At 51.1% G+C, this 14625-nt stretch overlaps 2 protein-coding genes across 2 annotated transcripts; one reads left to right on the top strand and one right to left on the bottom strand.

Moving 5' to 3' along the window:
- Positions 1–823: 823 nt before the first annotated feature.
- LOC128978498 (feather keratin Cos1-2-like) lies at positions 824–10363 on the bottom strand. Its single transcript, XM_054396442.1, has 4 exons — positions 10333–10363; positions 1484–1580; positions 1366–1382; positions 824–1158 (listed from the first exon to the last, which is right to left on the bottom strand). Exons 1-4 carry the CDS (start codon positions 10361–10363, stop codon positions 824–826), a joined length of 480 nt encoding a protein of 159 aa, XP_054252417.1.
- A 67-nt stretch (positions 10364–10430) lies between these two features.
- LOC128978497 (feather beta keratin-like) lies at positions 10431–11248 on the top strand. The gene is made up of 3 exons (XM_054396441.1): positions 10431–10600; positions 10705–10721; positions 10929–11248. Exons 1-3 carry the CDS (start codon positions 10431–10433, stop codon positions 11246–11248), a joined length of 507 nt encoding a protein of 168 aa, XP_054252416.1.
- Positions 11249–14625: the final 3377 nt, after the last annotated feature.

The following is a 14625-nucleotide window of genomic DNA, read 5'->3' as shown; positions in this document are numbered from 1 at the left end:
CTCTGCATGAGTCCCAGCTCCTGTTTGCAGAATAGTGACTGCAACAGAAAGTGGCAAGGATGGTGGGAAGGCCTCAGCAGTACGTTAGGCTGGAGAAACTGAGAGCACAGGAATTGCTGAGCATGGAGAAAAGAGAGAGACCAAAAATCATCTGGGAAACCAAAAATCAGCTGTGGAACATCTCTAATGATTTAACCTGGAGCCATTCGACCCAGCCACGGATAGGTAGAAAAGCTTAGAAAGCAGAAGATCACCCAACATGTGCTAACATAATCCAGTGTCAGCAGTCAGTGCAAACTATCCCTAACAAAACACTCCACAAATTCGCAAGCAATATCTCTGCATCTTGGCAGAGCATCTACAGGGAAAAGGATGGCACAGAGACATTGGCTGTGATGCAGTAGAACTTTAATGGGTCCAAAAAAAAAGGGAAATTAAATTCTCCTGAGTGGAGGCCACGGTGCAGGGAGCAACCAGGACAGAAAGGAGTCTGCAGCTCATGGCTGTGGTGGAGCTCCCAGCAGGTGTCCATGTGCCTGCCCCACAGAGGGAGCAGGACCAGCAGGGCCTCCTAGGCTGCCTCTGTGGTGCTTCCAGGCCAGGACAGCAGAAGAGAAGGAGGCCACAGGAGGGCCAGGAGAGAGTGTCAGAGGGCAAAGGCAGGCATGGGCAGTGCTGTGCCAGAGCCCAGGCTGTTCCTGTCCTGTTGCAAGGGATGCTGGGGTTGCTCAGCCCCTCGGAAAGCAGCAAGCGGATGCTGTGCCCAGGGCAGAAGCAGCTGGTGGGGCCCTGGGGGCCTTGCCCAGGGCCATGGGCAGCAGCTCTAGCAGGGGAGGCAGCTCCTGCCACAGGAGCCACGGCCCAAGCCGGAGAGGCCAGAGAGGCCAAAGCCCCCGGAGCTGATGGGCACCCCCTGAGAGCTGAGGATGCTGCCAACGGCAGCGGAGGTGGAGGAGCCCACAGCGGTGTTCTGTGGGAAGGAGCTGAGGATGGGGCCGGGCAGGGTCACCAGCACAGCAGGAGGCTCAATGGCCACAGTGGAGCTCTGGCACTGCCTGACACAGGGCTCATTGCAGCTGTTGGCCAGTGGGGTTGGGCCGCAGGGCTGGCAGGGCAGGCAGGGATTGTAGCAGGACATGGCTTGGGCTGGAGCTGAACCTGCAGAGAGGTGAAGGGAAGCAGAGCACAAGGGGTAGGTGAGCAGCAATTTTCACCTCACTGTGATGGAGACAAGTCACGAGAGGAAGACTTTGGGACATTGAAGTCAGACCCAGGGCTTTATCCTTCCCTTTGGCCCATGATCCACCAAGCACACTGAGATCCTCACCCAGCTCAGAGCTCAGCTCACCCAAGTCCCTGCCACACCATCTGCGTCCTTCCCTCTGCCATATCATGGAACCTAGCAGCCCAGCCTAGGTCAGGCTATGCACTTGGGAATCCAGAGGAGGACAAGAAGGAGAAGAAGAAAGTGTTCCAAACTCACCTTGTTCCAAGGAGATGGAGGCCAGAGGAGTGGATGAGAGAGTGAGCAGAAAGAGTCTCTTTTATGCTGCTCCTGCACTGCCCCAGGCCCACAGGCACTGCATGTGAGCAGTCATTTTCCAGCAGACTCAGCTCCAAAGCCAAACCTCCCAGCCCATGGCACAGCCTGGTTTTTGGCTTCCATCAAGGCTACCATTACATTTCCTCATCTCTCAAATGCCCACTGGGCCAGGCAGGGTCCTTTGAAGTGCCAGGATGACTTGCCCAAATCTTTCCAGTACATGAAAGATGACTACAGGTAAAAGCCAAGGCCCAGGTGGAGCTCTGTGGATTGGGCATTTAGGAATGTGCTTATGGATCAGACAACTTTTTGTTCCTCCCACTGTCTGCATTCCACCAGGACATGGCCACACTATTTGGTTTCAGATGAGCAGGAGCACACAAAAAGGCTGCTCTTCAAGCCCCCCTGGCAGTGCTGGGTATGTAGGTCCTTGCAGCATACAGTGGCTCTTGGGTGTCCCTGGAGCTGTGTGCTCAGGCACAGCCCTGTGCTCAAGGCTCCTTTTCCTCAGGCTGGGATGGAGCTGCCCTGGCCACAGGGGATCCAGCCCTGTGTGGGACAGGAGCCTGCAGACAGCTCACTGCTGGCTGTGCCTCATGCCAAAAGGCTGCCACATGGCCAGGCCAAACTGAGACTGAGACTGGGACTGGCCCTGGGCAGGGAGAGGCTGTCCCTGAAGCTTGGCTGCTGAAGGCATTTCCTTGGCCTACTGGGACACGTCCCAGCTGCCTCCATGTCTGCAGGACAGGGAAGTGAATCTCTTCCTTGATGTGCTCTGAGACTTCTTCTTGTACCCAGGGGTCTTCTGAGCTCCTACCTGTCCTGAGCACCCTCAGGCATGCAGCACTGCAGTGTCCTGCCAGCCTCCACTCCTTGGGGAGCTGCAAGACCTTTCCTTGTGCCCCCATGGTGCTGATTTGTTCTGCAGGCTGAGGAGGCCTTTGGCACGTGGAAAGTGGAGGTGTGCTAGGGTCCTAATGCCAGGATAACGTCTGTCGCATAGGACCCTGGGATGTGTTCCAGCCAGTGGGAAGATGTCTTCTGGAACCCTTTCTTTCCTCACTGGAGTACTTAGCAGAGCTCCTCAGCACAACCTGATCTCATTTGCCAAGACCCTCCCCCACAGGCTGATCTATACAGAGGTGGTCTGTGGGATCTAAGAGCATAGCATAGCTCAGTCCCCAGTCCACATCACTGTAAGAGGTTCTCCTTTGCCAGTTGCAGGACTTCCCTTTTGTCACCTTATTGAATGCCACAAGGCTTCTCTGGGTCCATTCTTCAAGCCAGCCTGGGTCTGCTTGTACATCAGCTCTGTTCTGGAGGACATTTTCCTCCATCAGTCTTCAGCTGCTCTTGTTCAGTTCTGTCTTGCTCCTCGTGCCTTTTGCCTCTTTCTCAGAATGTTTCTTGCAAGAGTCAAGCCCAGCTGAGCTTTGCTTTATTGTTCTTTGCTCAGCCATGTGCCCCTTTGCTGGACACCGGTTTGATGATGCCTCTCTTACAAAAGAGCCACGAGTCCAAACCATTTCATTGTGCCTGTGGTCCCAGCAGTGCTGAGCAGAGGAGAGGGATCACCTCCTGCCACCTGAGAGCAGCCCTCACGACAGGGAGGACAGAGCCAGGCTCTGCTCAGGGATGTCCAAGGACAGCACAAGGGGCACTGGGGGCAAGCTGAAAGAGGAGGTACCAGGAGAACAGAAGGGAAAACTTTGTCACTGTGAGGGTGCTGGAGGCCTGGAGCAGGCTGCCCAGAGAGGTTGTGGAGTCTCCTGCTCTGGAGACTTTCAACCCCACCTGGATGTGTTCCTGTGTGACCTGCACAAGATTCTATGGTCCTGCTCAGCTGGAGCTTTTTAGTAGGGAGAGGAGAAGACTGAGAGGGGATTTAATAAATGTTTATGAATATCTGAGGGCTGAATGTCAAGAGGGAGGGGACAGGGACAGGCTCTGCTCAGTTGTGTCCTGGGATAGGAAAAGAGACAATGGATATGAACTGCAGCACAGGAGGTTCCACTATAAGGAGGAGCTTCCTCAGCACGAGTTACTCTCTCCTCTGGAGGTTTTGCACAGCTTGTGCCTTCTGGCCAGTTTGTGATCACCTCCACCAAACCAGGCCTTTCGAGATTTCCCATTTGAGCTCTCTGTGTTATCAGAGCCATCCACTTAGACCAGGTAGCATCTGTTGCATGATGTGGTGAAGAACCTTTGCCTTTGAACATGCAATTCACAACTGGCAATCTAGGAGCTAGAAGAAGTTGTGACTCAGTTCCAATCACTTCAGAAGCAGCTTTCACTCCTTCATAAGCAGCTAAAATCTCTTTCTCTGTTGGAGTGTAGTTTACCTCTGAGCCTCTGTAGCCACGACCCCAGAAACCAAGAGGACGTCCTCGTGTCTCCCCTGGAGCTCTTTGCCATAAGCACCAGGTTGGACCATTGTCACTCGTGGCCGTGTACAGAATGTTCTTAATGTCTGGACCAGCTCGGACAGGTCCCAGACCCATTGCTTGGACTACCTCTCGCTTGATCTGGTCAAAGGCTGCTTGTTGCTCAGGACCCCATTGGAAACTGTTTCTCTTTCGAGTCACATCATAGAGAGGTTTCACAATCTGACTGTATCCAGGAATGTGCAGTCTCCAAAATCCCACTATGCCTAAGAAACGCAGAGTTTCTTTCTTGTTGATGGGATTTGCCATGGTGGAGCCTCTGTTTATCACATCCATTGGGATGTGACGGCGACCATCTTGCCACCGCAATCCCAGAAACTGGATTTCTCTGGCAGGTCCTTTCACCTTGTCTCACTTGATACTGAAACCAGCTTGCAAGAGAATGTCAATGGTTTTGTTACCTTTCTCGAAGACTTCTTCAGCAGTCTCACCCCAGACGATGATGTCATCGATGAACTGAATGTGTTCTGGAGCTCCACCTTTCTCCAAAGCATCATGGATCACTGCATGGCAGATGGTTGAACTGTGAATCCACCCCTGGGGCAAACGATTGAATGTGTACTGAATGCCTCTCCAGGTGAAAGCAAACTGAGGCCTGCATTCCTCCGCTATGGGAATAGAGAAGAAAGCATTAGCAATGTCTATGGTAGCATACCATTTGGCCTGCTTGGATTCCAGCTCATATTGGAGTTCCATCATGTCTGGCACAGCTGCACTCATGGGTGGAGTTACTTCATTCAAGGCACAGAAATCAACTGTCAGACGCCACTCTCCATTCTGCTTTCTCACAGGCCAGATTGGACTGTTGAAAGGTGAATGAGTTTTGCTGATGACCTTCTGAGTCTCCAACTGACGAATCAAGTTTTGAATGGGCACCAAAGAGTCACGGTTGGTTCTGTATTGTCTGTGATGCACAGTTTGAGAAGCAACCGGCAGCTTTACATCCTCTATCTCATGTTGTCCCACAACTGCAGATTCATCTAAAAGCTCAGGTCTAATGGACAACTTCAATTTCCCTCCATCAATTTCTACAGTTGCTATTCCAAAAGCCCATTTGTAACCCTTATGGTCTCTGAAACACCCTTCTCTCAGAAAATCAATTCCTAAAATACAAGGTGCATTAGGTCCTGTTACAATAGTATGTTTCTTCCACTGCTTCCCAGTTAAACTTATGTCAACCTCTATCTTAAATAATTCTTGAGATCCACCAGTGACTCCCTGAATAGTTATAGATTCTCCCCCTTGATAATTTGATGGTATTATGGTGCACTGAGCTCCTGTGTCAACCAAGGCCCTGTACTTCTGAAATTTTGAAGTGCCAGGCCACTGGATGTACACATCCTAATAGATTCTGTTATCTCCATTATCCCTTACCTCCCCCTGGCAGAAGGCAGGGCACCCCTAATGGTGGGGATTACCTCCACATGTACAGCTGGCACCATGTCCAGCACCAGAATTAGGATCACTGTTGGAGCTATCAGAGTTGTTCTGGGAAACTGAGGAAGCGACAGCTACCCTCCTGGTATTGCTACCTCGGGATCTGCCCCTCTGCAGCTCCCGTAACCTCTTGAAAAGATCAGAAGTTGGTTGACCATCCCATCTGTTCATGTTCTCACCAAACTGATCACGCAGAGTTATCCAGATACTGCCACGTGATTGCCTCTGCTGTCTGTTTTGGTTTGACCTATTCTGGAATGGCCTTCTTGGAGCACGTCTGTTCCTAACAGCTGAAACTTGTATCCATCTGGAGGAAGAGGAATCAGCATCATCCCCCTTCATCAAGTTGGATGTGGAGGTTTTAAGTTCCTCCTTCAGCTCTTTATTGCAATTCTTTATCTCTCCAGTCAGAGTTTCAATGGCTGAAACCAAAGAAGTACGTGCAAGACTATCCTCCAATTGCCTCATTTGGTCAGCGAAATGGCCAACAGTGGGAGGCACTCCACCATAATTTCTTGCCACAATCCTGCTTGCCAGAATAGTAGCATAATTAGGAGGAGCAAGCTTAATGAGCTTTTTGGCAAGGCCTGTTCCAACAGGAATTTCATCAGGATTCAGAGTCTTATGATCTCCATACATTACTTCTCTCACAGCAAACTCTCTCAGACGCTTGATTCCCTCATCTATTGTGGTCCAAGGCTTAGGGTTCCATGGTAAATCATCTCTGCTGGGGTACCTCAGCGAGACTGCCAGTAGGAGGCGTGCCCACAGAGAAACTTTACCAATGCACTTGCCCAGATGCCTGTCTATGCCAGTATCCTTTGAGAGCATCCCCAACTGACTTGTCACCTACCACCAACGCTGGAGCTCCTATATCAAAGCACCTCACCAGCCAAGACAGGACTGGCTCAGTGTCTCCTCTGATGTAATCCTTCCTCACATGTCCTGGCAATGTTCCCGGAGCTACTGGCAGACTTCCTGCATCTGCTGCTACTGGCTCTGAATCAAGGTTATTGGCAGCTTTCTCATAGGCCTTCTCTTCCCTGCACTTAATTGTGATCTCCTGGACACTGTAATCAGAATCAGAACCTAATTCTGAATCTCTCTGAGCTTTTCTATGTTTCCTTTTACGTCTACACAAGCTGCTAGAGCAAATAGCTCCATGTCTTTCTTGATACAGTGCTACCAGTAGCCATATAAATACTACAACAAGAACCAGATTCAAGCTTAGCATAAAAATCAATTTAGGGTTCCATTGGTTCACATAACCCTCTGCAAGAGGAATAGCAAACTCAAATGCTTCTGCTGGCAGATTTGTAGTTGAGTTGCCATAACTTCCTAGCCCAATAAAACCAGAACAGAACTCAACAACTTTCAGTAACTTGTTCTTACCCCAAAGAAACAGCTTATATGCCACATATCTCACAATCTTATCTGTCATGGCAGAAACGGCCCATTTATAGATCATCACACTGATAACAGAGTAAATAAAATGCCAAAGAATCCAAAACATCTTCATTTTGCTTCCTAATCTGAGCAGAAATAAATCACACAATCAATTGCCCCACCTTGGGTGCCAAAATAATGACTTGTAACAGTGTGAGAGCTGAAATCCCCATCCCACACCGACAATAACCAGGCCAGCTCAGTCTGGCAGCAAATGCAAGCTGTATTTACAAGCAAATCTACAATCTATGATGAAATGCAATGAATCTACAAATAGACACTATCACAACATTTACAAATATGTACAATCAACAGAAAAGCACAACCAAGCCCCCATTGCTTCCCCCAAGGGGCCTTCCCCAAGGGGCCTCCCCCCAGCCAGAAGGAATCCCCCCAGACCCTGCTGGCAGAAGGCAGAGAATCAAGAAGCAGAGAGGCTGTTAGATTCAGCTTGTCAAGGTCAGTGTGTTATCTTCAGCCAGAAAAGAAGCAGACAGACAGAAGCCCAGCAAGCAAGCCGAGACTGCCCAATTCCCCAACCTTGTTTTGAGTAATAGTTCTTAAACATTTCTACCTCTCCAATGGAAGTGTTTAGAACAATCATTATTTTGCTTTCTTACACCCAATAGTGACTTATTTACATTCCTTTCTCTGCTTGAACTTTGTGAAGAAAAATTAAAAAGACAGTCTTGAAACCATCACATCCACCTCAACATGAGGAGGAACTTCTTCACTGTGAGGGTCACAGCCCTTGAGCAGGCTGCCCAGAGAGGTTGTGAAGTCTCCTTCTCTGGAGCCTTTCTAGCCCTGTCTGGATGTGTTCCTGTGTGACCTGTGCTGGATTCTATGGTCCTGCTCTGGCAGGGGGATGGACTGGAAGATCTCCAGAGATTCCTCTGTGATAGGACGGGGTTAATTTGTGTCTGATCAGAAGTACCCAGCTGGCTGATAAGAAAGGCTAAAGCTATGAAACACAAAAGGCTGCAAGTTCTCTGTTTTATAAAGAAAGTAGGGCTAGGTATTAATTATTCTGCTTCTCTACCCCAAATGCCCTTCAAACGCCTGGCAGAGGGCAGAAGGACCTGGAGGAAGATGAAGACAAGTGTTTAATTGGGGTTAAATTAAGGAGGTGGGAATTATAAAAATATATTTATCTTTTATTTTCCCAAGAACCCTGCTCCAAAATGCTGTGCAAAACTGATGAAGAACATTCACAAGTTGTATTCGGTCGTGAATTCTGCCACGATGCTTATAGATAGTTTAGTACAAGGTGGAGAACTCAGAAAATGGAAAAGGCTAATCCACAAACAGCTTCACCCCACTTACAAATCAGAGGCCAGACAAGAACTGTAGGGAAATTATGAGAATGCTGCTTTCACTCACAAGACTGGAGTAGGAATTTGAAGAGGGTCCCTAGGTCACAGGCTTCAGAAACTGCAGGGTTTGTCATCCAATTTGTGGGTAACCATGGCTCAGATCCAAAAGGGGACCCACCAGAAATCAAAGTGTCCACAGATACAGCTGCCACAGTTAGCACTGTTTGAACAGTGCCAGGAAAAGCCACAGGATCACTTCCGGCAGGCAGGATCGCTCCCAGGCAGGCAGGATGGCTCCTGGCAAGCAGGATGGCTCCCAGGCAGGCAGGATGGCTCCCAGGCAGGCAGGATGGCTCCAGGCAGGCGGGATGGCTCCCAGGCAGGCAGGATGGCACCCAGGTAGGCAGAATGGCTCCCAGGCAGGCAGGATGGCTCCCAGGCAGGCAGGATGGCACCCAGGCAGGCAGGATGGCTCCTGGCAGGCAGGATCGCTCTTAGGCAGGCAGGATGGCTCCCAGGCAGGCAGGATGACTCCCAGGCAGGATGGCTCCTGGCAAGCTGGATGGCTCCCAGGCAGGCAGGATGGCACCCAGGCAGGCAGGATGGCTCCCAGGCAGGCAGAATGGCACCCAGGCAGGCAGGATGGTTCCTGGCAGGCATGATTGCTCCCAGGCAGGCAGGATGGCTCCTGGCAGGCAGGTCTGGGGAGAAGCTTGGTCAGGGTGCCAAGCTCCAATTTCACCATGAATCCAGAGCAGAGCAAGTGGAGTCCAAAGTGAGAGCCCAAATAGCTGAGCCAAAATGAGCAGGCCCCCAAAATGAGCGAGAGCAGCAAAAAGTGAGAGCACCAACTGATTTCTGCTCACTCTATTTAAGATATTCCTAGAGAACTGTCCAGGCCAATATGTGAAGTACCCTGCTGATCGTATTTCCAAATCCCAGCAGAATTCCCCATTGGTAAATAGCTGTGAGGGGCCTCTGCCCTGGCAGCAAGAATGGGCAAAATTCCCTGTGTCCAGGGGGAGAGGAAGGCAATTTTGTACCTTTGTCCTCCCCCATTCAAACCTCTGCTGATGGAGGTGGGGTAAGGGGGTTTGGAGCACCCTGAACAAAGAGGAAGGCAATTGTTGCGCAGGGGGTGCCATGACCCCCGGGCGGGCTGCGTGCATGAGCAGTAAGGGACGTAGGCCTCCTGAGACTTCTTGGCCTGACCTCACCAGATGCTGGCCCCATTTCACCCAGGGTACCTCCAGTGGCAGTGCTGCTGGCAGATGCACCAATCCTCCATTGAGCGGCAAGGACTCCTGATGGGATTGGGCTGCTGGTTTGGAGTGGTGGTAACGTGAGTCTGGCTCTCTGTTTTGTGCCTGGGTCTCTGTTTGTGCCTCTTTGGAGTGGTGGCAATGTGAGTCTGGCTCTCTGTTTTGTGCCTAGGTCTCTGTTTGTGCCTCTTTGGAGTGGTGGTAACGTGAGTCTGGCTCTCTGTTTTGTGCCTAGGTCTCTGTTTGTGCCTCTTTGGAGTGGTGGTAATGTGAGTCTGGCTCTCTGTTTTGTGCCTGGGTCTCTGTTTGTGCCTCTCAGAGCCCTGGGTAACGCAGGTCTGGCTTTCAGTTTGTGCTTTGCTTTCTGTTCAGTGTCGTGCTCCAACGTGACACAACCTCCCCTGCCTTTTAATAAAAGGAGCAGCCTGCTCCAGGGCTCCAGCACCCTCACAACAAAGAAGTTTCTCCTCATGTTGTGGTGAAATCTTCTCTAGTCAAGTTTGTTTCCATTGTTCCTTGGATTATTGCTGTGTACCACTGAAAAGAGCTTGGCCCCTCCCCTTGCCCCCACCCCTCAGCTATTGATAGACATTGATCAGATCCCTCTCAGCCTTCTCCTCTCCAGATTAAACACCCCCAGGGCTCTCAGTCTCTCTTCACAAAGGAGATGCTCAAGTTCCCTAATCGTCCTCGTGGCTCTCTGTTGGATTCTCTCCAGCAGATCAGTTGTGCTGAGGAATGACAGGAGCTCAACTGACTGGCATCAAATCCTGCCAGGCAAGAGCAAGGCCAAGAAGAAGGAAGCAGCCCAGCAGACCTTCTTGACGTCCATGTGGTTTGCCTGATCCAATGCCAAGAAGGCTTTGGCTTTCCTAACCTCAAACCTGCATACTCAGACAGCCTTGGTCTTCCCATCTTGGGACTTCAAAGGACCCTCTGAGACCCAGAGGTCACCTCAGCAATGAGGAAGTGAAACGGCAGCATGGAGGAACCCAAAGGCCATGGGTTGAGAGGTTTGGAGCTGAGTCTGCTGGAAAATGACTGCCCATGTGCAGTGCCTGTGGGCCTGGGGCAGTGCAGGAGCAGCATAAAAGAGACTCCTTCTGCTCACTCTCTCATCCACTCCTCTGGCCTCCATCTCCTTGGAACAAGGTGAGTTTGGAACACTTTCTTCTTCTCCTCCTTCTTGTCCTCCTCTGGATTCCCAAGTGCATAGCCTGACCTAGGCTGGGCTGCTAGGTTCCATGATATGGCAGAGGGAAGGACGCAGATGGTGTGGCAGGGACTTGGGTGAGCTGAGCTCTGAGCTGGGTGAGGATCTCAGTGTGCTTGGTGGATCATGGGCCAAAGGGAAGGATAAAGCCCTGGGTCTGACTTCAATGTCCCAAAGTCTTCCTCTCGTGACTTGTCTCCATCACAGTGAGGTGAAAATTGCTGCTCACCTACCCCTTGTGCTCTGCTTCCCTTCACCTCTCTGCAGGTTCAGCTCCAGCCCAAGCCATGTCCTGCTACACCCCCTGCCTGCCCTGCCAGCCCTGTGGCCCAACCCCACTGGCCAACAGCTGCAATGAGCCCTGCTGTGTGAGGTGCCAGGACTCCACCGTTGCCATCCAGCCCTCCCCTGTGATAGTGACCCTGCCTGGCCCCATCCTCAGCTCCTTCCCACAGAACACCGCCGTGGGCTCCTCCACCTCCGCTGCCGTTGGCAGCATCCTCAGCTCTCAGGGGGTGCCCATCAGCTCCGGGGGCTTTGGCCTCTCTGGCCTCTCTGGCTTGGGCAGGAGCTGCCTCCCCTGCTAGAGCTGCTGCCCATGGCCCTGGGCAAGGCCCCCAGGGCCCCACCAGTTGCTTCTGCCCTGGGCACAGCATCCACTTGCTGCTTTCCGAGGGGCTGAGCAACCCCAGCAGCCCTTGCAACAGGACAAGAACAGCCTGGGCTCTGGCACAGCACTGCCCATGCCTGCCTTTGCCCTCTGACACTCTCTCCTGGCCCTCCTGTGGCCTCCTGTGGCCTCCTACTCTTCTGCCTGGCAGCACCACAGAAGCAGCCTAGGGAGGCCCTGCTGGTCCTGCTTCCTCTGTGGGGCAGGCACATGGACACCTACTGGGAACTCCACCACAGCCATTGGGCTCAGCCTCTTTTTTGTTCCCTGCTGCTCCATGCTCTGGGGCATCTGCTCTTGTTTCCAATATTTGCTTCATTAAAGTTCTGCTGCATCCCAGCCCTTTCCTCTGTGTCATTATTTCCCCTGCAGATGCTCCCAAGTCTCCCAGGGAGGCAGCAAGTGCCCAGCACTTGGCACCTGGTTGCTGGGGATGCTTCTGCTCTGACTCCTCCCACAGGTGCATCTCTCAGCACTCTCAGCCATGCTCAGGGTACCTCTGCTCTCTGAAGCTCTCTCCCCATTTGGGGCTAGAGAGAATTCACCACCACACTTCACAGAATGGTTGGGAGGGAGCTCTGCAGACCATGGAGTGCAACTCCCCTGCCAGAGCAGGATCCCCTAGGGCAGGTCAATACCCTGACTTACTCCAGGCATGAGTGAGGTCTCCCCCCAGAGCATTCTCTGCTCCACACTCAGCAGCCCCACACCCTCAGACTCTTCACCAATGGCTCCAGACCCCTCACCATCCTGGATGCCCTCTGCTGGCCTTGCTTCCCTTGGCCAAAGCCTTCAACAGATTCATAGAATCATCAGTTCACTGAGGTTGCAAGAGACCTCCAGGATCATCTTGTCCAACTGTCAGCCTGAATCCTGCTGGCTCCAGCACTGAAACCTGTTCCTACCTGACACAGCTCCAGCTCTTGGAAACCATCCAGGGATGGAGACTCCACCACTACCATGGGCAGGCCTTGACAACCGTTCTGTGGAAGAAATTATTCCTCAAGTCCAACCTAAACCTCCCCTGGAACAACTTGAGCCTCTCATCCTATCACTTGCTAATAGATAATAATCACTCATGTTGCACACGTTGCTCGTGTTGCACCTGTGTTTGAGTGGTTCTTTGGGGTTCAGGAATTAGCACAGATACCACAGGTGCCATCCAGGCACAGATTTCTTTTATTGAAAAGGCAGATGAGCTTATGTGAAATTGTAGCAAGGCACAAACAGAGAGCAAGGCACAAACACCCTGGTTGGAGTCTGTTATAGACCACCCAAATAGGAAGAAGAGGTCGATTTATTATTCTTCAAGCAGCTGGAGGCTGCCTCAAGATCTCTTGCCTTTGTTCTTGTGGTCAACTTTAACCTGCCAGACATCTGCCTGGAATTGTACACTGCAGAGAAGAGGCAGTCTAGAAGGTTCCTGGAGTGTATGGAGGATAAGCTTCTTATCCCAGCTGTTACATGAGCCTACCAGGGGTTCAGCCCTGCTCGATTTGCTGTTTACAACTAGAGAAGGGCTGGTGGGAGGTGTGGTGGTGGGAGGCTGCCTGGGGTGCAGTGACCATGAGATGACAGAGTTTTCAGTATAGGGTGAAACCAGGAGGGGCAGCACCAAAACCTCCACCCTGGACTTCTGAAGGGCAGACTTTGGCTTATTCAGGGTCCTTGGGAAACAGCCCTTAAAAACAAAGGGGTCCAGGAGGGCTGCACCTACTCGAAGAAAGAACTCTTGAAGGCACAGGCACAGGCTGTGCCCATGTGACTGAAGAGGAGCCAACAAGGGAGACATCCTGGATGGGCAAGGAACTTCGAAGAAATTAAGGGAAAAAAAGAGGGATATCGCCTTTGGAAAAAGGGGAGGTATCCCAGGAAGAGTTTAAGGAGGTTGCTAGGTCTTGTAGGAAAAATATTAGAGAGGCAAAAGCCCATTTAGAACTTAAGACTGGCAACTGCTGGGAAGGACAATAAAAAATATTTTTATAAATATATTAATGGCAAAAGAAGAGGCAAGGACAACCTCCACTCCTTGTTGGATGTGGAGGGGAATATAGTAACAAAAGATGAGGAGAAGGCAGAGGTACTTAACACCTTCTTTGCCTCAATCTTTAATAGTAGGACAGGCTGTCTTCAGGACAACTGGCCTCTTGAACTGGCAGATGGGGCCAGGGAGCAGTATAGTCCCCCTGTAATCTAGGAGGAAGCAGCAAGGGACCTGCTGACCCACTTGGATCCTCACAGATGGGATCCATCCTAGGATGCTGAGAGAGCTGGCAGAAGAGCTGGCCAAGCCACTCTCCATCATTTATCAGCAGTCCTGGCTCACAGGTGAGGTCCCTCATGGCTGGAAGTTGGCCAAGGTGATGTCCATCCACTAGAAGGGCTGGAAGGAGGATTCTGGAAATTCCAGACCTGTGAGCCTGACCTCAGTGCCAGGCAAGAGTATGGAGCAATCACACAGCACCTGCAGGATGGTCAAGGGATCAGGCCCAGCCAGCATAGATTTAGGAGGGGCAGGTCCTGCCTGACCAACCTGATCTCCTTCTAAGAACAGCTTGATGGAATTGATTTAGGGACCAGAACTCCAGACATTGCTTTATTAATAGAAGATGTTTTATCTTTGGTGGGTCATAAACCCTGGGAGCAGAATGCAGCTGTGTGGAAAGTAAAACACAGATAGGTGACTCCTAACGGTCACTGTGACCTGAGGGAGTTACGCAAGGACCTGATAACAGGAACTTGGTAGAAGTTGTAACAGCGCAGATGCAGAGCCGCAGAGTCGTTTATCTCGTCTGACCTTTGTCTAAGCCTTGGTCAAACAAATGCTTTCATGTGATACTTTATCTCTGTAGCCAATCATGAGTTTACAGCTGTCGCCTGGACATACTAATGACCAATTGCAAGCTGCCTTCTGATTATGTTAACCTATATAAAGAAAAAACTTTATACAATAAACAACACTTTGCTTGTATCAAGCTGCACCCTGTCTCTTAGTCGCGGTACAGCTCACCTCAGTGTTTCCAGTCAAGATGAAGATCAGAGTTTGTGAACACTTGAGAAACTCTTGCAGCTAGATCTGCCTGATGGCTGTGTTGTTCCTCAGTATCTTTGCTCTTAGTGTCACGGTAGGGCCATGACATGGCCCAGTACAAACCCAGACAGGCCTTAAGATGTCTCTACAAGGTCCCTTTCTCTCCCCTCCTTCCTGCAGAAAAACAGGGCAACACAGGAAAAAGAACAAAGGGGACAGGACTCCTGCCTGGTAAACAAGCTGTTTGTCTGGGGTGAGAGCAC

The sequence above is a fragment of the Indicator indicator genome, chromosome 37 (genome assembly GCF_027791375.1).
Source record: "Indicator indicator isolate 239-I01 chromosome 37, UM_Iind_1.1, whole genome shotgun sequence".
NCBI lineage: Eukaryota > Metazoa > Chordata > Aves > Piciformes > Indicatoridae > Indicator > Indicator indicator.
Note: the sequence above shows the minus strand (reverse complement) of the source record. Positions and strands in the feature narration are given on the sequence as shown.